The sequence below is a fragment of the Sclerotinia sclerotiorum genome, genomic scaffold (genome assembly GCF_000146945.2).
Source record: "Sclerotinia sclerotiorum 1980 UF-70 scaffold_1 genomic scaffold, whole genome shotgun sequence".
Lineage (NCBI taxonomy): Eukaryota > Fungi > Ascomycota > Leotiomycetes > Helotiales > Sclerotiniaceae > Sclerotinia > Sclerotinia sclerotiorum.
Window position 1 is genome coordinate 1946815 of NW_001820835.1, and position 22677 is coordinate 1969491.

At 43.5% G+C, this 22677-nt stretch overlaps 13 protein-coding genes across 13 annotated transcripts; 10 read left to right on the top strand and 3 right to left on the bottom strand.

The window, feature by feature from the left end:
• Positions 1 to 232: 232 nt before the first annotated feature.
• On the top strand, positions 233 to 829 carry SS1G_00755 (predicted protein; the record flags this gene model as incomplete). The annotated part of the gene is made up of 3 exons (XM_001598616.1): positions 233 to 388; positions 454 to 514; positions 630 to 829. 3 exons carry the CDS (start codon positions 233 to 235, stop codon positions 827 to 829), a joined length of 417 nt encoding a protein of 138 aa, XP_001598666.1.
• A 310-nt stretch (positions 830 to 1139) lies between these two features.
• SS1G_00756 (predicted protein) lies at positions 1140 to 1529 on the top strand (the record flags this gene model as incomplete). Its single annotated transcript, XM_001598617.1, has 1 exon — positions 1140 to 1529. One exon carries the CDS (start codon positions 1140 to 1142, stop codon positions 1527 to 1529), a length of 390 nt encoding a protein of 129 aa, XP_001598667.1.
• Positions 1530 to 1843: 314 nt separating this feature from the next.
• On the top strand, positions 1844 to 2392 carry SS1G_00757 (predicted protein; the record flags this gene model as incomplete). Its single annotated transcript, XM_001598618.1, has 1 exon — positions 1844 to 2392. The coding sequence occupies one exon, from the start codon at positions 1844 to 1846 to the stop codon at positions 2390 to 2392; it is 549 nt and encodes a 182-aa protein (XP_001598668.1).
• A 286-nt stretch (positions 2393 to 2678) lies between these two features.
• SS1G_00758 (predicted protein) lies at positions 2679 to 3050 on the top strand (the record flags this gene model as incomplete). Its single annotated transcript, XM_001598619.1, has 1 exon — positions 2679 to 3050. The coding sequence occupies one exon, from the start codon at positions 2679 to 2681 to the stop codon at positions 3048 to 3050; it is 372 nt and encodes a 123-aa protein (XP_001598669.1).
• A 302-nt stretch (positions 3051 to 3352) lies between these two features.
• On the top strand, positions 3353 to 3892 carry SS1G_00759 (predicted protein; the record flags this gene model as incomplete). The annotated part of the gene is made up of 2 exons (XM_001598620.1): positions 3353 to 3763; positions 3818 to 3892. 2 exons carry the CDS (start codon positions 3353 to 3355, stop codon positions 3890 to 3892), a joined length of 486 nt encoding a protein of 161 aa, XP_001598670.1.
• Positions 3893 to 4646: 754 nt separating this feature from the next.
• Positions 4647 to 5043, bottom strand: SS1G_00760 (predicted protein; the record flags this gene model as incomplete). Its single annotated transcript, XM_001598621.1, has 2 exons — positions 4647 to 4671; positions 4958 to 5043. 2 exons carry the CDS (start codon positions 5041 to 5043, stop codon positions 4647 to 4649), a joined length of 111 nt encoding a protein of 36 aa, XP_001598671.1.
• Positions 5044 to 5434: 391 nt separating this feature from the next.
• SS1G_00761 (predicted protein) lies at positions 5435 to 6161 on the bottom strand (the record flags this gene model as incomplete). The annotated part of the gene is made up of 2 exons (XM_001598622.1): positions 5435 to 5441; positions 5713 to 6161. The coding sequence occupies 2 exons, from the start codon at positions 6159 to 6161 to the stop codon at positions 5435 to 5437; spliced, it is 456 nt and encodes a 151-aa protein (XP_001598672.1).
• Positions 6162 to 6800: 639 nt separating this feature from the next.
• On the bottom strand, positions 6801 to 7502 carry SS1G_00762 (hypothetical protein; the record flags this gene model as incomplete). Its single annotated transcript, XM_001598623.1, has 2 exons — positions 6801 to 7229; positions 7314 to 7502. The coding sequence occupies 2 exons, from the start codon at positions 7500 to 7502 to the stop codon at positions 6801 to 6803; spliced, it is 618 nt and encodes a 205-aa protein (XP_001598673.1).
• Positions 7503 to 8473: 971 nt separating this feature from the next.
• On the top strand, positions 8474 to 9404 carry SS1G_00763 (predicted protein; the record flags this gene model as incomplete). The annotated part of the gene is made up of 2 exons (XM_001598624.1): positions 8474 to 9201; positions 9395 to 9404. The coding sequence occupies 2 exons, from the start codon at positions 8474 to 8476 to the stop codon at positions 9402 to 9404; spliced, it is 738 nt and encodes a 245-aa protein (XP_001598674.1).
• Positions 9405 to 10657: 1253 nt separating this feature from the next.
• Positions 10658 to 13683, top strand: SS1G_00764 (hypothetical protein; the record flags this gene model as incomplete). Its single annotated transcript, XM_001598625.1, has 3 exons — positions 10658 to 10796; positions 11100 to 11488; positions 11692 to 13683. The coding sequence occupies 3 exons, from the start codon at positions 10658 to 10660 to the stop codon at positions 13681 to 13683; spliced, it is 2520 nt and encodes an 839-aa protein (XP_001598675.1).
• A 1311-nt stretch (positions 13684 to 14994) lies between these two features.
• SS1G_00765 (hypothetical protein) lies at positions 14995 to 15219 on the top strand (the record flags this gene model as incomplete). Its single annotated transcript, XM_001598626.1, has 1 exon — positions 14995 to 15219. One exon carries the CDS (start codon positions 14995 to 14997, stop codon positions 15217 to 15219), a length of 225 nt encoding a protein of 74 aa, XP_001598676.1.
• A 358-nt stretch (positions 15220 to 15577) lies between these two features.
• SS1G_00766 (hypothetical protein) lies at positions 15578 to 19139 on the top strand (the record flags this gene model as incomplete). The annotated part of the gene is made up of 3 exons (XM_001598627.1): positions 15578 to 18724; positions 18781 to 18954; positions 19014 to 19139. 3 exons carry the CDS (start codon positions 15578 to 15580, stop codon positions 19137 to 19139), a joined length of 3447 nt encoding a protein of 1148 aa, XP_001598677.1.
• A 585-nt stretch (positions 19140 to 19724) lies between these two features.
• On the top strand, positions 19725 to 21777 carry SS1G_00767 (hypothetical protein; the record flags this gene model as incomplete). The annotated part of the gene is made up of 6 exons (XM_001598628.1): positions 19725 to 19799; positions 19861 to 19976; positions 20031 to 20132; positions 20188 to 20365; positions 20415 to 21708; positions 21761 to 21777. The coding sequence occupies 6 exons, from the start codon at positions 19725 to 19727 to the stop codon at positions 21775 to 21777; spliced, it is 1782 nt and encodes a 593-aa protein (XP_001598678.1).
• Between the last annotated feature and the right edge of the window lie 900 nt (positions 21778 to 22677).

A 22677-nucleotide genomic window follows, 5' to 3' on the forward strand; every position in this document is an offset into this window, starting at 1 on the left:
AGGACTAGCTTCTTATAAAATACTATCAAAGCAGTCTTTTGACAGTTTTCGATCCTGAAATCTCACTGCTCACCTTTCGGACAAGTTACTATAAATCTGTAAGATTACAATCTCGCTTTCTCTTGAACAAACTTGCACAATCATACAACCTTCCCTCCCATCCAAAATATTTCCAGAGAATACACTCAAAAACACAGAAACACGTTCTATCACTCCAATAAAACCAAACAAGATGGCACCAGCACCTGCAATTTTGTCCGACAATGAGAAGTGCCTCATCGCTGCTCTCAGTCAATTCGTCTCAGAGGATAACAAATTCCCCGCGCTGAACAATGCCAGGTTGGCCGGAGATCTAGGGCTTCCCACTCCAAATGCTGCTCGTGTTGGCGTAAGTATAATTTACTCCTGGACTTAGTTCTACGATAAACAAATACTGACTTTTCGATCTACTAGTGGGCTCGATTGACGGCAAAAATTAAAGAAGGAAAATTTGGAGATTTGAAGATCATTGCTGGTGAGAGGAGGTGCTGGCGACAAAAGTCAGAAGCGCAGTAAAGACGAAGCGGATTTCGAAGGTAATGATGTGGAATTGACTGATGTTACTTCTCCTACTAAGAAGCAAAAGTCAGATGCCACAAGAAAAAAGGCTGGTGGAGCTTATGGGAAGGTCAAGAAGGATGTATCTGATGAATCTGGCCAAGAAGAGAAGTTCATGGAAGGAGAAGCGGTTTCCTCATTTAATGTCTTTGAAGATTCGGATGTGGCCAAGGAACAATGCATGATATCAAAGAATGGAGTTACTGGAATTTTACGGACCTCACTGGGATAATCGGTAAATGCAAATAGTCTTCAGGAATAAAATGATTGTTAGCTGATTAGTTGATTAATGAACTATCTGGAACTAACTCCGATTTAGCCTTTGAACTGATATATGAATGATGAAAATTAACTCCTGCCAATAACTCTGCTTCTCTCTCCATCAACCACCTGCAAACGATCAGATTAAACATCCACAACATCTAGCGCAATGACACGAAAAGACGATACCAAGCTTCTCATCGGAGTATTTCGCCAATGGGAATCTAGAATAGACAACAAACTAGGCGCAGATCTCGGCATTTACCCCCACAGCGGCAGGTATGCGGCGTACACGTCTCAGAGAAAGGGCCGAGGCCAACGGCGCCCTGACAAACGCCGACTTGGAACTCCTCATCGCTATTCTCAACCAAGAGAAAAGTTTACCCAATCTCGATTATCATCGGCTTGGCAGTGAACTAGGCATCAATTACGGAGCAGCATCGATGCGTTGGTCGAGATTTAAGGCAAGGTTGGAGGCGACACGAAAACGCGTTCAAGTAGTTGTCAAGAAGGAGCCGGTGGAGGAAAAGAATATTGCGGTATCTGTGGCGAGCGAGCCTGTTGAGGATTCGACTGCGTCTCCAGAAATCGGTAATGAAGTGATTGAGAGAACACAAGGGGTGTTTGGATGGCCGTACAATGAAATGGGTTGGTCGGACGACGAGGATTAAGATTTGCGCAGGGTTAAGAGACACCTATAATTTGATGGTTGGGATGCATGGAGTTCTCGATTAGGCAGATGCATGCATGAATGAATGAGTGAATGAATGAATGAAGAATCACCTAGAAACCAGCCTTGTCTTCGGTATTTATATTGAGACTGTGAGACCTTTGATATGCTTGTACTTCTCACTTTTACACACATCTCCCTTCCCCGGAAAGATTACCATCATCAAAACATTCCACAAAAAACTTTACGCATTTACCTCGCAAAAGCACAAAACTTTCATCCCCATCGCAGAATCACAACAAACAAACAACAATCATGCCACCAAAAGCCAACTCCTCCGAAAAAAGCGACGACGAAAAACTCCTCATCGCCGTACTCAGCCAGTGGGACCCTCTTCCTCCAGTCGACAACCGTAAATTGGGCGAAGCACTTGGTATTAAACCCGGAACCGCAGGAGTACGCTGGCACCGATTCAAGGCCAAACTATTCAAAAACAACGAGGATGCATCGCAAGTTGTACAGGCTACAGATGATAATTTGGGTGTTGGACAGGAAGCAGCCGCCGTAGTCGAGAAGCAAATGAATAGTAAGAAAGGAGGACGGAAGCGGGTAGCCGTGAAGGAGGGATCGGATGAGCCACCTGCTCGACGAAAGAAAATTGATAATTCGATCGTCGTGTCTTTGAATGCAGCTACTTCCAAACCGGGTCCGGGTAAAGGAACAAATAATGACAAGGGACATTTGGATGGGCTGGTTGCGAATGTCAAGCAGGAGAATGGTCAATTTGAGGATGGTATAGAATGGCTGCAGATCGGGGAGAATGGAAATGAACTAGATGGATTGTCATCAGGAGACGAGGCCTGAAACCCTGCAGCCACATACTTTTTATTTGTCTTGGAATATGCTAAATTTGCATAAGGAGAGACATAATAAGCAATAAAAATATTGTCCTAGTGCAGTATCCCTGTAACAGCGTCCCGACTGTCTCGTATATCTATATGAATGTGCATCCTCCTTCATCTAAGGTCTCCCAAGCAACAATCACACTTGCGAAAATCACATCCACAGTCAGTACCCTCTTGATTCCACTCAAGCCTAACCACATTAACTCACAGTCTCAAGTCCAGAAACAAATCCCAACTCTCTCACGATGTCTACCGAATCGACCGAAGACCAAAAGCTTGTCCAAGCCGTATTTAAACAAATTGACCCTGCCACTATCACTTTGGATTTCGATCTATTAGCTCAAGACCTCGGTATCGTTGGCGGCAAGAATCCGAAAGGTGCTGCGAGCAAGCGCTGGTCTAGATATAAGCAAAAGTATGGTCTTGTATCGGGAAAGTCGGCTAAGAACGAATCCGGTGATGATGCGGAGACCGACATGAATTCTGAGCCAAATGCAGGGAATGGGAAGAAGACAGGGAAGGTAGCGGGGATTGCAAACGGAAGGAAAAAGGCTGGGTCGAAGAAAAGAAAGTTAATCAAGGATGAGGATGAGGATGAGGATGATGAGCCGGAGTAGGACAATGTAGAGTGCTTTTATGCGGAGGAAAATGATAGTAGGAAGGGCTGAATGATAGGTTGATGGGGAGACTGGTCTCCAAGCGGGTGCTTGCAAATGTTTACAATGTTCATCTGAGACTCCGATCTTGACAATTTGGGTAGATAGATAATTCAGCTGAACAAATTACTTCTTCGATCTCAATGGGAGATTCCAACATGACGAATACATATATAACAGTGATCCGTCCTTAGATTTTGTTCATCAAGGTTCACTTCACATTTATCCATATTTCCAGAACACAGTGTACATTCGAATCAACCATGTCTACCGATGCAGAAAAGAAGCTACTATCTTCCATCCTCAATCAACTCAACGGCGAAATCGACTGGGACAAAGTTGTGAAGGATGTCAATGTCCCCACCAAGTCAGTCGCTCAGATGAGGTGGACACGTTTCAAAAAAACATTACCCAACCTGGAATCAAATGGAAATGGCACTGATTCTCCGCCAGCAACGCCAAAGAAAAGACAATCACCAACGAAAAGCAAAACTCCTAAAGGAAGTTCTAAGAAGAAGCAAAAGCGCTCGAAATCTGGAATAGACAGCGATGACGAAGACGAAGAAGCCCAATTTGAAAATGATGACGAGGAAGAGAATAAGAAAGTTACCACTGAGACACCTGCACGAAGTCTTCCAAGCAGGAAGGCTAAAACTAGGTCCCCGATTAAGGAGGTGAGAACAACTGCTGGCTTTCATATCCTAATTGATTACTAACTGAACCTTTAGACACTTACGAGCGATGAAGAAGAGGAAGAGGAGGGCGAGATCAATGCTTATTTCAAGGATGAAGAGCAAAATTGAGAATGGTGAGACTCAGGGAACTGAATACACCGAGGAAACTATGGCGAATGGGAGGACTGAGGTCGACGCCGGATCTGACTTCGATGGAGATATCGAAGCATGATCAGCGGTACTACCAATAATCATATGCTTTTTCTAATTGTGTTTTTGATTGATTGAGACTTGTTTGGAGGAAAAGATGCAAACGATAGAGTTAATGCGTTTGTTCATGTTCTTTAGCTTGTTACTGCAGTAATGGAAACTATCCTATGCAGAAAATCAGTGGCTATCCGTCAATTGTGACTTGTCATCTCAAGTATTGATGTTTTGTTTTTGTGTTATCTGCAAACCCGTGATAGCTGAACAGCCTTGCTGATCAGACGAGTATCTGAATAGGATTTTATGCTTATGGTTATGCAATGTAAATGCTTTGGCCTATTTCTTCGGATGTCTACACAAATGTTTTGTTTGTCTGGATGAATGAATTTGTTTGTCCCCAAAAGCGGATCTGCATATACTTTTTCGAGGGAAAAATTGAAAGTCAATTGCTTTTCCTTGGTGATATTGGGATAGATCGACCCGCAGCATTTCCAATCAATAGTTGTGGATACTTTTATGATTTGCTAAGTTAAAGAAGTGTTAAGTTGTGAAGTCGTGAAAGTTTGCGACCGAGCAGTTTCTAGGGTATTAAACACACTAAGTCATGTAGTGTAAGAATCGAGTCGAGTCAGTCACGTGCAGACTTCATCCCTTACTTTGTACTCCTTTCTTAAGACTACATGACATCTATCTGAAGATCTCTGCTTGCACACCAGCTTATTAGAAATATGATTTTGTTCTTCCCTTGTGTATCTTAAACAAGTATCGAAGTCTTAGATCAAGAATTCATGGACTTGTGAAATTTGCTCCAGAATGGAGTTACAGCTTACAGGAGCGACCACGGTGATTGATTTTACTTATTTTCATTCTTTCATGCATATTTATTTTCTTGAATTCATTATTCTCAGAGGAAATTAGGAAGCTTTTGCTGGAGCTTCAGCTCTGAATTTTACTACATTTGCGATTAAAATGGTTAGCAGTACATACACATGTGGTTGGGATTGCAGTGCAGTGCTGAGTCCACGATCTAGTTCCCAAGTTTCACTCCTCTGAATCGACTCTTCAATGGTCATCGTAAAGAGTGCACCAAGCGCGTCCCCCGAGGACCCTATTCGTTACAATCAAAACCTCCGCTTGATTCACTCCGGATCTTTCTCCAAAGCACAAAGGGGTATCATCAAAGACGTCACACAGCCTCGGAACCTGAAGAGCTACATCATCATACATGGTCACATCAGGTAGCTTTCAAGTATGTTGGAAAAGTCATCAGGCATTAAAAATTCCCACTTTAGAGAATGGGTATATAATACATGTCGAACATGTCAAAACCGATCCCATTCTCCCATTCTCCCATTTCTCCATGCACTCAAAGAACTCCTTCATAACATCAGAACCCGGTCCTCCCATATGCCACTCCACAGAATCCAAGATTCTATCCCAACGTGAAAGAAATCGAAAAGCCAATTAGTTCCTGCAAAAAGCGAACTCGTTAGCAGAAGCTTCTAACCAAGTTTTGTCCTCATGGAAGACTTTTCACAGGTTAGAAAGGTGAAATATTCGAAGTTAACGAAAACAGGGCCATACGTTAAGCGGTGATTACATCAAGCTGGAACGGGCGGACGACATTATTAACCGTTTCTGCAAACAAATACTCGTGTAAGAGATGTTTATCCACCAGTGTCCCTTTTACCATCGTCAGAACAGGAGGGGTTGAAGAAATAATAAAGGTGGTATCAACTTACAATAGTGCCAACTCTAGGTCACCATGAATCTTCGCTTTCAGCGTAATCTCTACCTCGAGATTCAAATCTAGCCTTAATCTAAGTGTATCCTCCTTGTCGTCTCCCTTCTTTTCACCACCACCGAGTACACCACCGGCTACATTGCCGAGCGTGTTTCCAGCTTGACCGGCAACGCCACCGACGGTATCGGTTGCTTGTCCTAGAGGAACCATATCACCGACGCCACCGAGTGGTCCACCACCGCCACCTTGTTTCTGTTGCTTTTGCTTTGCTTGTCGACGTGGAGGTGGTGCTTCTTCCTCTGATTCTTCAGAGGTATAATCATCGGAATCGGTTTCGGTTTCAGATTCCGATTCTGGCTCTGGCTGTCTCTTCTTTGGGGGAGCTTTCTTGCCTTTCGTGGCAGTTTTGGTGGCAGCCTTTGGCTTCGACGCGGCTTGGCTAGCCATTGTCGAGGTAGGACTCGAAAGAGACCTCTGTATGAATGGGTGTTAAAAATAAAATGAGGGAGTAGGATTATCCTCAAAGGATAAGATGGTAGAGAAAAGTTTTTTTTTTGAATGAATATCAGACTATGAGTGATTCGAACCTGTGTTCTTTAAAAGAAAGACTGAGTGGATTTCTCGATCATCGAACCTGCTTACTCTGATTCCACGTCATCCATTTGATGCAGACCCCTTGCCGCCGAAAGGCGTTTTCTTGTTTTTCGGGGTAGTAGCCTGTGGCCAATTTCTTCAGGCCCGTCTTTAGCAAGTTTTTGGTATCCATGCAGTGTCAAAGTTGGCAGATTGCGAATACAATTGTACTGTGGCTGGAGAAATATATTGATCTCAGTGGGTCTTCGACAGGCTGTTACAGGCATCCCCTCGACTGATGTTTCCCCATATTCTTGATTGGAAGAAGCAGGATTTCGTCATACTGCATGTTAATTGATTATTTTGAATTTTTGCACAGGTTTGATGTTTCGAGAATATGATCTTGTCAGGTCTCGTGCGTGTTGTAGTTCTGGATTGTACAGTACATATGGGAATTCCCCAGACGTGTATCATGATATTTGGAATTTTTATATTATTTCCAGCATTGAATTATCAACCCCCCTCCTTTTTCTTATCGGCTGGTACAAGTTGACTATTCCAGCCACACATCATCCGTCTAAGCAAGCAAACTTCTTGAATTTTCTTTCCTTTGGGCAGGCCGGAGAAATCCCCGTTCCTATCAAAATATATTTGCCATAATCTAGGCTCAACTTCCACGGCAACAAATCCCTCATCTTCTTCCAATGTCAAATTCACTTCATCCTCCGACCATTCCCACGGATGTGCTAAATTTCCTACTGTATCTCCCCGACCGCCATATCGTACCTCGAGAGTATTGGAGTCGACGTATATCCAATTTAGCATCGGAGGATTATCCTGAATCGTCGAAACCAATCCATGTTCTTCAGTGCCTGGATACATGAAATAGTACCCGCAAAATCGATGTCCTTCCTTTGGCGCATCTGGGTGATTTAGATACATCTGCGGATAGTTTAAACAAAATTAGCATTCCTTTTCTTTCACCACAGTTTTCCACAGCAATACATGGTAACTTGATGTACATACCCTATTATCGCGTAGGACAACTTGTGCTTCCTTTTCATGGGCAACTTTTCCATCCAAAGCAAAATTTGCTGTCATAAAGAACTTTGCTTTATGCTTCTGAGCCAAATCTTCCTTTTTCTGCACATCTAGTGCTTCAGCGGTACCAATCACCGTCGGTATCGCGTTTACGAACATTAAGAATAATGCCATGGTGTGACTTCTGTCTGGTATGTCGTCCTCAAGGTTGAATGTTATCTTGGATATTCTGTATTATCGTAATGTTGTTTGTCTGGAATGTCTTGGGGAGGGTGGGTCCGAGAGTAGTGTTCAATTGAGTTCTGTGTCAGAAACGTGCTGTGGGACAAAGCTTCGTGATTTAGTTGTTCACCAGCCACAACTTATCTCTTCATGCCCCATGTCGACTTGTCGGGTTATTCCTTCACCATTAAGACTAGAAATGATATCATGCGGGTGAAGTCACAAGTACCATAAGCATTATTTGGATGTGAGCGCCTGAAGAGAGGTTACTTTGGAAAGTATTCGTGGCTGGTGGCTTTATTCTTTCAGTGTTGAGAGATTCTGGAAATGTTGGAAATCTTATGCCCAAAAAAGCCTGGAAAAGCTTCTGTGCGGATAATTAGAAATATCGAAGTTTTTACAATTGCACCTGTTTCGAGTATCATTTAGCCTTGATTTTCAGACTTGTGTGCCCTTAGACTCGGGAACTCGACTGAGTTGGTCGTTTAGGTTCAAGGTTACTTGCAGCCCTGCAGCTTTTCATGACCCACATGTTTGTCGAAACTTCCCACCTTCACCACAAACCCCTGCGATAAATCATCTTATCCAGGATTCATGGCCTACGATTTCGACAGAATAAAGGGAAAATGCCCCTGCATCTTACAAGGATAAAAATGGAGGCAGCGGTTATGTCATAGTTATGTTGCTTGAAAGCTTGCTCCATAGAATTTGGCATGAATTTCCAAGTTTACAAATTTTCGACTTTCATATAAGACAAAACTACAAGTTGTGCTAAGTTATTTTCTCTCAAAATCTAATTTTGATTCACGCCCTATATACTTTTTTCTTAACGTATACGAGTATCCGTCGTGTGTTAAACCATACCTCACATCACCTAATCACATCCTTCACATCCCCCACATCCCATACATCCACATCTCATCATGCCTCCAAAAAGCAATACACCCGTTGGTGGGAAGAAGGGGGTGCCTACCCCTGAAGCCACACCCAATAGAGAAGAGGAAGAGAATGAACAAACAGAGGGAGAGCAAAACGAGGAAGCTCAAGATGAGGAACAGAATGAGGATGGAGAAGAAGAACAAGATGGAGAAGGAGAGGAAGAACAAGAAGGTACGGCGCAGAAGGCACAGGCATCAGTAGAAGATGAAAATGAAGGGGAAGCCAGTGGTCAAGCGGGGGCGGAAACTGGTGCCGAAGCCACTGCTGACGAAAACGAAGGCGGCGAAGAAGAAGCCCAAGAAGAGGAGTCCGAAAAACAAGTAGAAAGCGAAGACACTGCTGTTCACGACGAACCCGAACCGGAACCCGAACCGGAAAAGAAAAAGAAGAAGCATCGCCGTCGTAAGGTCAAGGAACCTGAGCCAGAAGAAGAGGAGGAAGAGGAAGCTCCTGCTCGCAAACCCCGTCGTAAGAGACGTGATCGTCCTCAATTCCTCGAGGATGGTGGAAATGATTATAAGCAACAAATGCAAATGATGCAACAACAACACGATCAGCAAATGCAAATGATGCAAATGCAGCAGCAACAACAACAAGGTGGTGCCGCTAAAGATCAAGGCAAACAACCTTTGAAGTTGAGATTAGATGTTAACCTCGAAATTGAGATCGAGTTGAAAGCCAAGATTCATGGTGATTTGACTTTGGCATTATTGTACGTTTTCCTCCATCCATTTTTCATTCCCCTCTCTTGTATATTTTCATATATAAAATCCAGTCCTACCCATTGTATAAATGTCGAGAACTAGTACCTCTCAATGTCAGTTTACAAGCTCGGTCGAGCTGATTATTTTCAACAGGTCTTGAGCGAAAGGTTTATCCATTCTAACATCAATCGTGTTGCTTAGTTCTGGATAGAGTGAAGAGCATGTTTGATAGAGGTGGTTGGATTGCCACCCCATTTATATGAAGGGCTTTTGGTATATTTCTTTGGTGTTCATGATGAAGGAATGCGGGGTCTTGGGTGTGGTGGGGTTCTGGATATTTTGATGATAATGGCATGGCATTGTACTTTTAGATTTAATGATCGAAAATCTTGGATATGGAAATTTTACGACATATTCACGATTATTGGTAGATCAACTGCGTTGATTTTATCTCCAATGCAAGATACTACAACTTCCAATGATTGTTGTTCCTTTTGATTTTAAATTATTGTTAGGTACATGAATGGTGGTGGATAGTATGAAAATGAGTACATGAACGCTATCTGGTAGTGTTTCGATAGCGTTGTCCCCGCTCCAATTCCCTAAAATTCCAGTGACCTTCTAGCCTGTGTCGTAATCACCATAGCGTATACTAGTCTAGAACAGCGGCCCACGTCTTTTCCACGAGTTCCTCTAAATTAGTCCGCTGTCTGTCAACTAAAGTTACTTGTTCAAAAGATCTTGGCAAGACATCAGAACTACGGAACTTATTTGCCGGAGGGAGGAGCTATCACGAATCTTCGCGTTTTCTACGCAATTCAGGAACGTTTTGTATTCATAAGTCACAACTACCTAATTGGACCTGATAGGTATTGGCATTACCACCCCGCGCTTCGTATTTTTGATCCTTATTGTTTGGTGGCTTGCAGGTTGTGTTCCCTACCTAATATGAGCAAATTTAGGTAGGTACAGGTACACTGAGGCAAATTAGTTGGCAGATAAATTCGAAGCGTCGAACCCTGTCGAGTTTCCAAGTTTTTTTTCTTTCATTTTTCTTTTTGTAAATTACGGCTAATTGCTTCGTATACTTCTCTATGCAAAAAGCCATTGTGCATACGAATTGCGTCCGGAGAATTCTTACCAAAGACTTTTGAGCATAGGAAGCTTGTGTTAGAATTTAGGAAACTTTCAGACCAAATATTCCCGAACTTATTATCCGTTCGTGTGAAACGCAGTTTCGTAAGGTTAGCGATCAGTGATCGGCGTTGCACTTAAAAATGACGGCACGACAAGATGATTTTTCTAGATCGGCTTTAAACTTTTGGCCCAAACTTTTCTTCTCTTTCCATATAACACTAACCTTACCAGTTTCTGGCTGGGATAGCTTATTTGTGCACGGATAAACTGTAAAGCGGGGCTATTCGAAGGCTGTGGCTGGTGCATGCAAGTATTGCCGCATCCTGTATGTCATCAGGAGAAATCTCGATGAAGATATTGAGGACCTCACTACTTACCGACAATCAACTTGAAAAGATCATTGATCTTCCGGATCACAAGTTGGCTAGATGTATGATGCCCGTAGGATTGCTTCAAAATGTGGCGTGTAAGCCGGAGGATTAGACCCAATCAAACATATTCCAAGCTATATGGTCGGCTGGATATGATGCAAGTATGATATTCTGGCCGGTAAGGAGCTATAGCCATGTAATATATGGTCAAACTTCCTTGTTATTTCCCGGGGAAGCTTGTAAGCTCTATCTTTCCCACAATCTGTGTAGCGTCAGAGTTGACGCAATGATTGATTCCAATCAGAACTTGGGTCATAGTTAGGCCTAGCCTTGGTTTTGTGATGCGTTCAAGACAGTGAGATCATTCCGTACGCATCTAATTACTAAGAGGAACACAGCATTGAGGTTTAGTGGCCTTGATCATTACACTACTGAAACCTCTATATACTTGTGCAGAGCATCCGCCCAACTGTGTCCTCTATTTATTGTTCGTTATCAGTGGACGCTACATGTGAAGCACCGCACATCTCGCTACGACCCAGACTCTATCGAATTCATATCTTCTACAGCCGCAACAATCACAGAAATGGCAGACACACAAGAAGCTCCTAAAAAGGTCTTGAAAAAGACCAACAAAACTCCGATCAAGAAGAAGCCAGCAACTTCTAAATCAGATGCTCCTTCGGTACCTAGCGAAAAGCCGTCGGTAAAAGACACGCCTACACCACCTACTCCAAAGGAGTCCAACGATGTAGGCAAATCCACAAAGCAGGCTTCCACCACTAAAGTAAGTTTCCTGCTATGGCTTATCTGCCTCCTTTCGCCAACCGTCCTTCTCCTCTTTATCTCCGAACACAATTCTAAACCTTTACTTCTTCTGCCACCAAAAAGGAAACCTTATCAAAGTGATGAGATAGGAGAGAAGAGAAAGAGAGAAAAATTGAAAGAATATTCGATGCAAATCAGAAGGCTAACACTACAACAATGTAGGCCAAGAAATTCGCACCCAAATTACCAGCAACTCCTCCAGCTGACAAAAATGTTCCACAACCTGAAGTAACATCGCCTTCACCAGCACCAAAGTCCGAGAGTAAACCTAAGCCTAAGAAGTTTAAGAAGCCTGTTAAGAAACCCGAGCCAGTACCTGAGCCGGAGCCTGAACAAGACGGCGAGCACGACGAACCTGAGGAATCGGAGAATGAGGAGCCCGAGCCTGAACAGAAACCGAAGAAGTCTTCTAAGGCCAATAAGCCTGAGCCAGCGCCAGAGCACGAACAAGAAGAACCCGAAGAGCCCGAACAAGAAGAGGCAGAAAATGAGCCCGAACCGAAGAAGGAAGCTCCCCGACCAAAAAAGTTTTCTAAGGCTAAGAAACCGGAGCCAAAGCCAGCTCCTGAAGAACAAGAACATGATTCTGAACCTGAGCCTGAGCTTGAACAATCAAAACCAGAAAAGGTAAACCAAAAAGAGGAACATGATGAAGGCATTGAAATGGCAGATAACGAGGAGGACGAGGAAGAAAATGAAGGCGAGAATGATGAGGGTGAAGTCGACGATGATTCCGATGTTCAAGACGAGGAGGAACAGGATAATTCCGAAGGAGAAGACGGGGAAGGCGAGGAAGAGGAGGATGAAGAAAATGAGGAAGGAGAAGAAGAAGAGGACGACGAAAATGAATTGGCCGAGGCTATTCCTGATGTTCAACCAGATGTCATTACATCTGCAGCTCCTATTCCAGAAGAATTCAAGGAAAGCATCGAGCCTCTCAAGTCGGCAACCAAGTCTGAACCTGTCAAACAAGCTACTAAGCCAGTCGAGGATGCAAAAGACTCCGTCCCTGAACCTGCAAAGGAAGCGACTAAACAACCTAAGAAATTCCTCAGTAAAGCTTCCAAAGCTGCACAGGGAGCTCAAGGACAGGCAAATGGTGTCCTAGGTGACGCCACCAAGAAAGCTCAAGATGTTACTAAAGATGCACCTGGAGCTGATCAAGTCAAAGATACTGCTTCTGGCACCACTGAACAAGCGAAGGATGTTGGAGACAAGGCATCCAAAACCGCTAAAGGAGGAGCAGACAAGATCAAAGATACTGCCGAACAAGCACCAGACGCTAGTCAAGCTACCCATGCTGTTCAAGGCGCAACTGATACTGCTAAGGATGTTGGATCAAAGGCAAAGGGTGATGTTGAGAAAATTTCCGGGAATGTCAAAGACACCGCACAAGACAAAGCTGATCAAGCATCCGGCCTTGGAAAAGATGCCAGTGACAAAGTCGGCGAAGTTGCAGGTGATGCAAAAGACAAAGCTGACGGTGTAACCGATGGTGCAAAAGATAAACTTGGCGACGCTCAATCCCAAGTCAATGGAGTCGCTGGCGATGCAAAGAGCAAAGTTGAAGGTGCTACAGGTGATGCACAGGAAAAGCTCGGAAGCGTGAAGGATACAACTGATGATGTCAAGGGTGGTTTGCCATCTACAGATGATGCTCAGAAGTCTCTAGGTGATGGTACTGACAAGACCAAAGATGCGTTGGGAGGTCTACCTGGTGCTGATAAAGCAACCGGTGCCGTCAATGGAATCAAAGATCAAGCTCAGGATGCAGTAGACAGCGCGAAGGATGTACAAGTCAACATACCAAACATCAATGATATTGTTGGAAAGAGTATCTCCGTCATCAAAGACGGATATCTCTTTGATGACCAAGGAAATGTCATCGGTCAAGCTACTTCCAATTTCTCCGGCAAAGCAGTCGGTTCTTTCAAATCCAAAGAACTGGAAGCTAGAGCTACACAGCAAGTCCAATCTATTGATGAACCAAAGGCTGGGGATGTAGGATCTTTGGCTGGAACATTGGGACAGAATGCAGATCTCGATGCTGGAAGTAGTCCAAGTGATATTTTCTTGGATGTAAAGAGTACCAATGAGGGTATCAGTTTGCAGATTAGAATTCCTACTGCGTTCATGATGAAAGCTGGAAACTAGGTTGATATTGTTATGATAAGGATGGGCATTGGCAATGGCTGAATATGTGAGATAGCATGGTAATGATTTTGGTTGGGTGCGTACTTGGATCATTTGGATTTGTATTTTTGAGGGTTTACGATTCTTTCAGTATATGCATGGCTTTTGAAATAATGGGCAGAAGCATACTGTGTAATTTCTTCTGTATTGTATTTCTAGCATTTAATTCCTTACCAAATTGATAATGTACATGTCTTCACTGAAACTTTTGAGTTCTCGTTGACCTGTTCTGAAAATTCCACTTTAGTCTACATCTTTTTCTTGCAAGTCATGTTAATACAATCACATGGACGACCCCATTTAGGCCTTTTCTAGCCACCTACTATAACTCTGAATATTTTATAACTGTTTTTAAGAGCCCTCGGTGTACCTTCTTGTCTTCACTTTTGAGCTTTCGTCTTTCTCAACACACTGGTAACTTCGTCAGTATAGAGTTCTTACCCCTGTCAACGCCCTTCACGAAAGCATGTGAGAAAATACTCGTAATACTAAATTGAGAATCAGTTCACCTAAAAAACAGGGCAATCACGACAGATAATACGCCATCAACCCCAATTATCACCCCACAAATCAATGCTAAGAATCTTGAATCTCAAAATTGCACTTGAGTATTCACACGCCCCCAGAAAATAATGATGTAACCAACCAAAACGCATCAAAATCAACGTGAGGCATAAATCCTGAATCCAAACTTGGAAAACAAGAACAACGTCGCTAGAGATTCGAAATGAAGGGGAAGGAAGGCCTAAGCGAGGTCGACCCACCACTCTGCATGTGGCGAGTGCACTCCGCGGCACGGCCCAACTAAATCTAGTCTAGTGATGTAATCTCCGTGATATTAATATATCGAACGCGTTTTAATGGATACATCACAGCTCACGTTCTGATAACAGGATATATTCCTTGTAATGTGGCTCATGAAGAACGGGGTAGTAGACCGTTTGGTGTCAGATTATTTTAGTGTGTTCAGGACTGGAGTCCAATTGACAAGTGGGGATATTCTATCACGACAAGAAAAAATAATTTGTGGCTTGATCTTCGTGGCTTTTGAAGGATTATGGCTTGTCTTCCCTGTACTGTACGCGCCTTTACTTGAGTGGACGACGCGATCAAAGTGATCTCGTACCAGATTCCAGGGACGCGATTTTGAGGGCTGTCTGGGGCTAGATTTTACTCGGAATGAAAGGGTGTTCTTGCTTGGCTGAGAAACTGGGGTAGCCGGCAACCTAAACTTCTCACATATTGCATGCATGCGTCGTTAGTTTTGATGTCATGCTTGATTTCAGGGGAGAACAAGGAAGACCTTTCTACGATCCGTCCAAGTTGGTTCTCGACCATACCAAGAAAACGAGCTTGAAACCACGTTTGTGGCAAATACATCGTCGATCGAAGGTAGCCTCTTCATTCGAGAAACATCCTGATTTCGAGGACACGTCACGGGGTACAATGAGCTCGACCAATGGCGAGTCAGCGCCTATATCCACTACTTTGCCATGACGCGGAGTTGCCAGGAAATCTGCGGCCTTCCAGCTTTCCCATCATGACTCGATAGGGAACTTCAGGATGGTGTGGCTCACCAATCTATCAACTTTTCAGTGGCTGACGTAGAGAGCCTGAAAGTTGATACTTTGTAACATCATAGCCCCCTAGATGTGACGTATTAACATCATATCCAAGCTATCCAAGCTCTATCCTTCCAAGTAAACCGGAAATTAGCAGTCTGATATTGCATACAAGAAGAGCTCACGGGTTCAGTATGAGCTCAAATTTTATTCTGCATGACCACTACTTTTAATAAACAGTACAGACCATAATACGAAAATTACGAATCACCTAAGATACCCAACAATCGAGTATGACAGACACTGAAGACAATCAACAAACTTTGAGAGCGCCAAAAGACGCTTCATCCAAAACACCAAAATCCCCAACTAAGACATTTTCAAAGTCCCCAGCACCAAAGAGTGCAAAGAAGAACGTTCCTAAATCTCCATCAACACCAGAGCCAGTACAAACTCGTTCGGAACCACCCGATTCTCCTGACAGAATGGCACAATCAGCCGTTTCAGACAACGAGGATCTCACCAATGATTACGAGGGAGATGAAGAGGAGGAGAACGGGGTCGCAGAGGGAGAAGAGGAAGGAAGAGAAGAAGATGACGATGAGGGCCAAGAGGAGGAATTGACTGAGCGTGATCCAAACGAAGATTCACGTAACTTGAGAGATGCTCCAGAGAAAGCTTCACATGCTTCCGATGAAAAGGAAGTAGACGATGTTCGAAAGAAGGCTACTAAAGCCGGTAAGGGCGTCAAAAGTAAGGCTACTACCACTGGTAAAGCTGCTAAGAAGACAACAGAGTCTAAAGCTGGAAATGCCAAGGACAAGACCAAATCAAAGGCTGGAGACGTCAAGAAGACTGCAGAAAAGACTGGCGAAAAGGCCGGAGAAGTTGCAGATAATGTCGAACCTGCTGGAAAAGTCAACGAAAAGGGCCAGGTGGTTGACGATGATGGAAATGTCATTGGAAAGATTAATGAAGCCAATATTGACAAGTCCAAACTCAAGGGCAGTATTGTCAATGAGGAAGGAGATGTTTTGGACAAGGAAGGCCGTGTCATTGGATCTGCCGATCCAGTTGAAGATGCCGATGAGAACGCCGATGGTTTGAGATCTCCTGCTGATAGCGCCAAATCTGGCCTTGAAGGAGAGACCAAAAAGCCGATCATCCCTCAATCCAAACTCAAGGGTCCATTTGAAATCCAAGAGTCCGGTGAGATTCTTGATGCCAATAAAAAGGCAATTGGTAAACTCCAAGATGATGTTGACCTTGAGTCTTTGGTCGGCAAGCAAGGTGTCAATGTCGACGATCAGGGAAATCTCGTCGGAGAGAACGGCAGTATTCTCGGAAAGGTCAACTTGCTTCCACTTGATCAACTCCCAATTCCAGACAGCATCAGAGAGCAGATCATGAATGCCGGTATTCCAGAAGGCATTAGTCAGCTCGGAAGCCAGCTTGGCTCAAAGGCTGATCTCGGATCACAAGTTTCAGAAGCCAAGAAGGGTGTCGAAGGTGCTGTCGAAGAAGGCAAAGACACCGCTGAAGGCGCAAAGGATCAAGCTGAATCTAACATCCCACCTGTTTCCATTCTTGAAGGACTTAAGGTCAACAAAGCCGGAAAGATCGTTGACAGAGACGGCAACCCAGTTGGTCAACTCATTGAAGGTGATGCCAAGAAGCTTGCCGGCAAGAAGTGCGATAAAGAGGGTAAGATCTATAACGATACTGGTAAGGTCATTGGCCGTGCAGAACCCCTCCCAGAAGCCGAGGAAAATGCATCTTCACCCTTTGAGGATTTCCCTGGTGCTATCGTTGATAAGTCAGGAAAGGTAATCTTTGAGGGACAAATCATCGGTCAAGTTATCGATGGAGATGTCAAGAAGATGATCGGCAAGACTGTTGACGAGGACGGTGACATTCTCGACAAGAATGGCAACGTCATTGGAAAGGCAGAACGTACCGAAGAAGAGCCAGAGCCAGAGGCGGAAGGACCAGATTACTCGGTCCTATTCGACAAGAAGGTTAACAAGCTTGGAAATGTTACAGATGATTCCGGTCGTGTGGTTGGCCGTATTATTCAAGGTGTCTTGAAGAACATGATCGGTCGACGATGTGACAAGGAGGGAGCTATCTGGGGCGATAACGGCAAAAAGATCGGTCAAGCTGAGCCAATTCCAGAAGCAGAGAAGGAAGAGCTCAAGGAGCCAGCACCATTCGAAGACTTCCCAGATGCTACAGTTGAGTCCAACGGCGACGTTGTCCACAACGGCGAGGTCATTGGCAAAGTCATTGAAGGTGATGCCAAAAAACTCAAGGGCAAGAAGGTCGACGCAGACGGAGATATCTTGTCTGCTAGCGGCAACGTTCTTGGCAAGGCCCAGCGTTGGGAGGCTCCGGAAGCCGAACCAGAGCCAGAAGTCGACAATTCTTCCTTAGCAGGAAAGCGTGTAAACAAGGCAGGCAACGTCGTCAACAAGTCTGGCGAGATTTATGGTCGTGTTGTGGAGGGAGATATCAAGCAACTCGCAGGCAAGATGTGCGACAAGAATGGATTTGTTAGGAATGAGGGAGGCGACATCATTGGCAAGTGTGAAGTCGTTCCAGAGGGTGATCGTGAAGGATTGAAGGAAGGTCCTTTCACAGATTTCGACGGTTGCACTGTTAACAAAGAAGGCAAGGTTGTTACATCAGCTGGCGAAGTTGTTGGTCGCTTGGTAACCGGTGATCCCAATGTTCTATTTGGACGAGCTGTCGATGATGATGGCGAGATTGTTGATAAGAATGGTAACGTTCTTGGAAGAGCGGAGAGGTGGCAAGAAGAGGAGGCCAAGAAAGATATCAACCCAATGTCTGGTCGCAAAGTTAATAAGGAGGGTAATGTGGTTGACGAGAATGGAGATGTTATCGGCAAATTGACTAGTGGAGATATCAAGGTCTGTGCAGGCAAGAAGGTCGACGACGATGGAGATGTTGTCGATCAAAAGGGTAACTCACTCGGACACGTGACTCTTCTCGATGACATTGTCGAAGATGAACCTGAACCAGAGCCGGAGCCAGAAGAGCCAGAGCCAGAGCCTGAACAGGAGCCACAAGAGACAGAAGAAGAGAAGAAGAAGAGAGAGGAAGCCGAACTCGACCAGAAGATTTGTAAACAAATGATTTACTGCGTTGAGGATGCTCTTGACAAGATCAAGCCAATTCTCAAGATGATCATTTCACACATCGACAAAGCTGAGCGTACACCAAAGGATGATCTAGATGAAGAGGATCTTGTCAACAAAGTTAAGCCATTGATCGAAGAAGGTGGTCGCATTCTTTCCGAGGCAAACGCCGCTATCCGTGCTCTTGACCCAGGTGGAAGACTTCAATCTCAAGCCAAGGCCAAGACAGCAGCTCATGAAGCTACTCCAGAAGAGTATCACTTAGCTGATTGTATCAAAGAAGTAAGTTCCCTCGATATTTCCTATAAAATGATAGTTTTACTAATCATGATTCACAGCTCACTGGAGTTGTCACCGAGACTATCGAAAATGCCAAAAGAAAGATTGAAGGCATGCCCCACGCCAAGAAGGAAATCAATCCTCTGTGGTCTCTTCTCTCAGAGCCACTCGCTCAGATTCTTGCGGCCGTTGGCTTGCTTTTGAGTGGTGTACTGGGCATAGTTGGTAAATTGGTAAGTCATCACGTGGATTCATTTACCCTTTATGAACATGTGTCTAACAGTCTTTACAGCTCAGCGGACTTGGTCTCGGAGGCTTGCTCGATAACCTCCTCGGAGGTCTTGGTTTGAAGAACCTTTTGAACGGTCTTGGACTTGGAATGGTGGTTGATTCCCTCACGGGCAAGAAGAAGAAATAAATGATTTCACGATTTCACGAATGATTGTATTTTATAGCGGTTTTATTGGGATTGGGAAAATTAGCCTATTTCTTTTTATGTTCTATAGCTAGTGGATTTTTGATTATTCATGTATTTTACCAAAAATTTCAATGATGTTCATACGATCGGAATCGACTCGATTGATGTTTTGTTGTTAAGGCGTCGAGTAGAACAATCACGTGCACTTGCGATGGTGACTGTGATGTCTCTTCTTTGTTATCTACACCTTCCACTTGATACTGCATTTCTCAACAGTATCAACCCGAAAAAAAATTGGCAATGTGAGGAATAGTGGTGTCTTTTGCATAACAAACTCAAAAATGACGTATAAGACGGTTGTGACATTAAGCTCGTGAGGTCATGACATAAAAATTCATGTGAAAGTCAAAACCTTGAATTTAGCACAAGCTGCTTCCATGATTTTACGCATTTATTCAACACTAGTGCCACAGCCACTTTTTGAAGAAGAAGATCATATCCATAATAATAATTGAAACCCCATACTTTCGTGGCTGATCTCCATCTTTTACGGAATTTGATACGAATTTATCATACGATTTTATGATGAAGCGAACACTTTTGTTGTGTTTCATTCATGGATTCAAGGGTGATGGAGAGACTTTTTACAACTTTCCACAGGTAAGCCGAAAATTCGAATTCCATGGTGCAATTTGGTTAAGTTTACTGACTTTCAACATAGTCCCTTAAGAAGCATGTAGCAGAAAAGCTACCAGATGATGATGTTGAACTTCTTATGTATCCCAAATATGAGACGAGAGGAAGTCTTTTGGATAGTACTGACAAATTTCTCGAATGGTATGTGGTTCCAACTAGGAAGTTCTTCCCTTAACTAATCCGAGTCAATCATAGGCTGAAAGGAAAGGTTATGGAGGTTCGGAAAGAAAAGACCCAAAATCCATGGCCACCGAATGATAGATCCGTGGGCGTCATTTTAGTCGCACATTCAATGGGGTAAGAACTGAAAATTCTACATGAGCCACCATGAATCTACTAACATTGCATTCAGAGGTTTTGTGGCCTCTGATGCACTATTCTCCATTCTTAACGATCATCATGATCAAGAGGAGAAAGACGCCAACCATGTTATATTCCCTCTTATTCAAGGGATTCTCGCGTTTGATACCCCTTACAACGGCCTTGCTCGTTCTATGTTTGTGTACGGAGCATTCAGTCAATACAACAAGGTAATTTGAAAAACTACGAGAAGCTTGACAAGTGCTGACTTTGATTAAGGTCAGCAATATCTGGAACATAATGTCAGCTGCTTCAGCCGGCCTCATTAGTGCTAGATCTCTAACGACAATGTCCGCGAAACAAGCTGCAAGACGTGCAGGCAGTTCTGTGGTAGCGACAACTAGAACTGCTAGTCCGGGATGGAAGATATGGGAAGGAATTGCTGTGAAATCTGGTGTCGTGGGAGCAATTGCGGCTGGTGGTGTGGCGGCTTACAGAAATCGGGAGACCATTATTGCCGGTGTCAAAAATCTTAACAAGAACTCTATCAAAGAGGGTGCAGAGCAAGGGTATGATGCGTTAGGTCAGGGGCTTGCATATATCAATCGCGATAGTGTTGGTCAATCTTTCGCATGGCTGTCAAGCCATCTTAAATTTGTGGGTGCATTAATGAGACAGAAAGAGATGGTTCAAAGACTTGAGAGACTGTCCAAGATTGAAGGAATCGGAATCCGAAATTTCTACACTTCGTTGGGAGAGAATGGCTATTGGTCAGGTGGATATTTTGTTCCTGAAAGAACTTTCTGTGCGATACCCGCACCAGAACAAAAGTCTCATGAACTCTTCATTAGAAGTGTTAATGGTGCAGTCGAGGATGAAGTTCACGCTCATATGAGTATGTTCAAACCCGAAACCAACGATAGTTACGACAAGATGTCCGAACAGGCAAGGGATCTAGTCGTTGAATGGTTCAAAAGCGACAACAAAGTTGTGGATATACCACCGCCCCCAGAATTGTTACCAGAGACTGTATCAGAGAAAGACGCTGCAGGAGTACAAACAGAAGAAGGTGAGATTTTCACCGGTACCGGTACCAACTCCGAGTCTGTACCAAATATAGATATGGATGGAGTCGATGAATCCCCTCTCGACATTGTCGCTGCGGCTGCTGCAATTCCGCTTCCGGATATCCAAGAAAACGACCTAGATGGCAAGCAACGAGAATCATATCTTCAAAGCCTGTACCGAATCTCTCAAAGAGCGGGATCTGGCCTTACTGGTGTTGCCACAACGGGATTAAAGGCAGGTGCAGCTATTCCCAGTTATGCTTCCAAGGGAGTTAGTTCTTTGTGGAGTTCAAGCAAGTCTAAACCAGAAACTGAGGCATCTGCGAATGTGGAGGAATTGAGTGAATCTATGACTATTGATGCTGATGATGATGTGAGAAACGAGGATAAGAAGGGGTCAGTGTGGGCATTTCGTTCATTTTTTCCATCACGGGCGAAGAAAGATGAGAAAGATGATAATGAGGATGAGGATGGGAGAATGGATGAGTCGAAAGTGGATAGTCATAGTAAGTTGACTTTATCATTCCGTGGGAAACAAGTATAACTAACAATCTCTAGGAACGCAGCTGGAATGATAATTTCAACTTTCCACGATTTGAAAGTTAGGTAGTATAACTGGGTACTGTTATGTAGCAGTGTTATTTTTGTAATGAAAATTTCCCGTCAAAGCAGTTGTCTCCTTCACATACGAGTTTAAAAAAGGATTGAATCTCTGGTCATTTTGACCTTAATTTCTTGAGGTGATGCACTCATTGTTTGTCCTTACAGAACGTGCGTGTAGTACCATAGACACACAACTCAGATATGGAATAAAACTCTCAATCAATTTGTGCCAAATATCCAGATACTGATTGAGGACTTTTGTTCTGTACCGATTCTGAAGCCCAAAAAATTGTCTTTCGAAAATTAGATATGCAACAAAAACTTCTGATTTATTGATTCAGGATCCAATCACCTTATTCCTCAGATTGTTAATAGTATGGGAGTATTGTTGTATATCTAAAAATAAGAGACCATTTTGGGATTTCTCTTCCGTACCGATCCTAGGACCCAAAAGTTTCATCCTTGAGATGTGCAACAAAAGCTTTTGGTTTACTTGTTTTAGATATCAAATCACCTTGCCCTTTATATTGGTAATAGTCTAGAAGTATTGTGGCATATCTGAAGGCTAGAGATCATATTTTGGGATTCTTGCTCTGTACCGTCTTTCTGAAGCCCAAAATATTATCTTTTTGAGAATCAGATATACAACAAAGACCTTTAATCTACTTGTTTCAGATACCCAATTACCTTCTAACTCAAATTACTAATAATAGTATAGGATTATTGTTGCATATCTGAAAGTTATAAATCATTATGGGATTTCTGCTCTATGCCGGTTCTAGGGCCCCAGAATTTATCTTTTGAGAATCAGACATACAATAGAAACTTCTGATCTGAATGAGATTTTTACTATTTAACCATTCTTTTCTTTA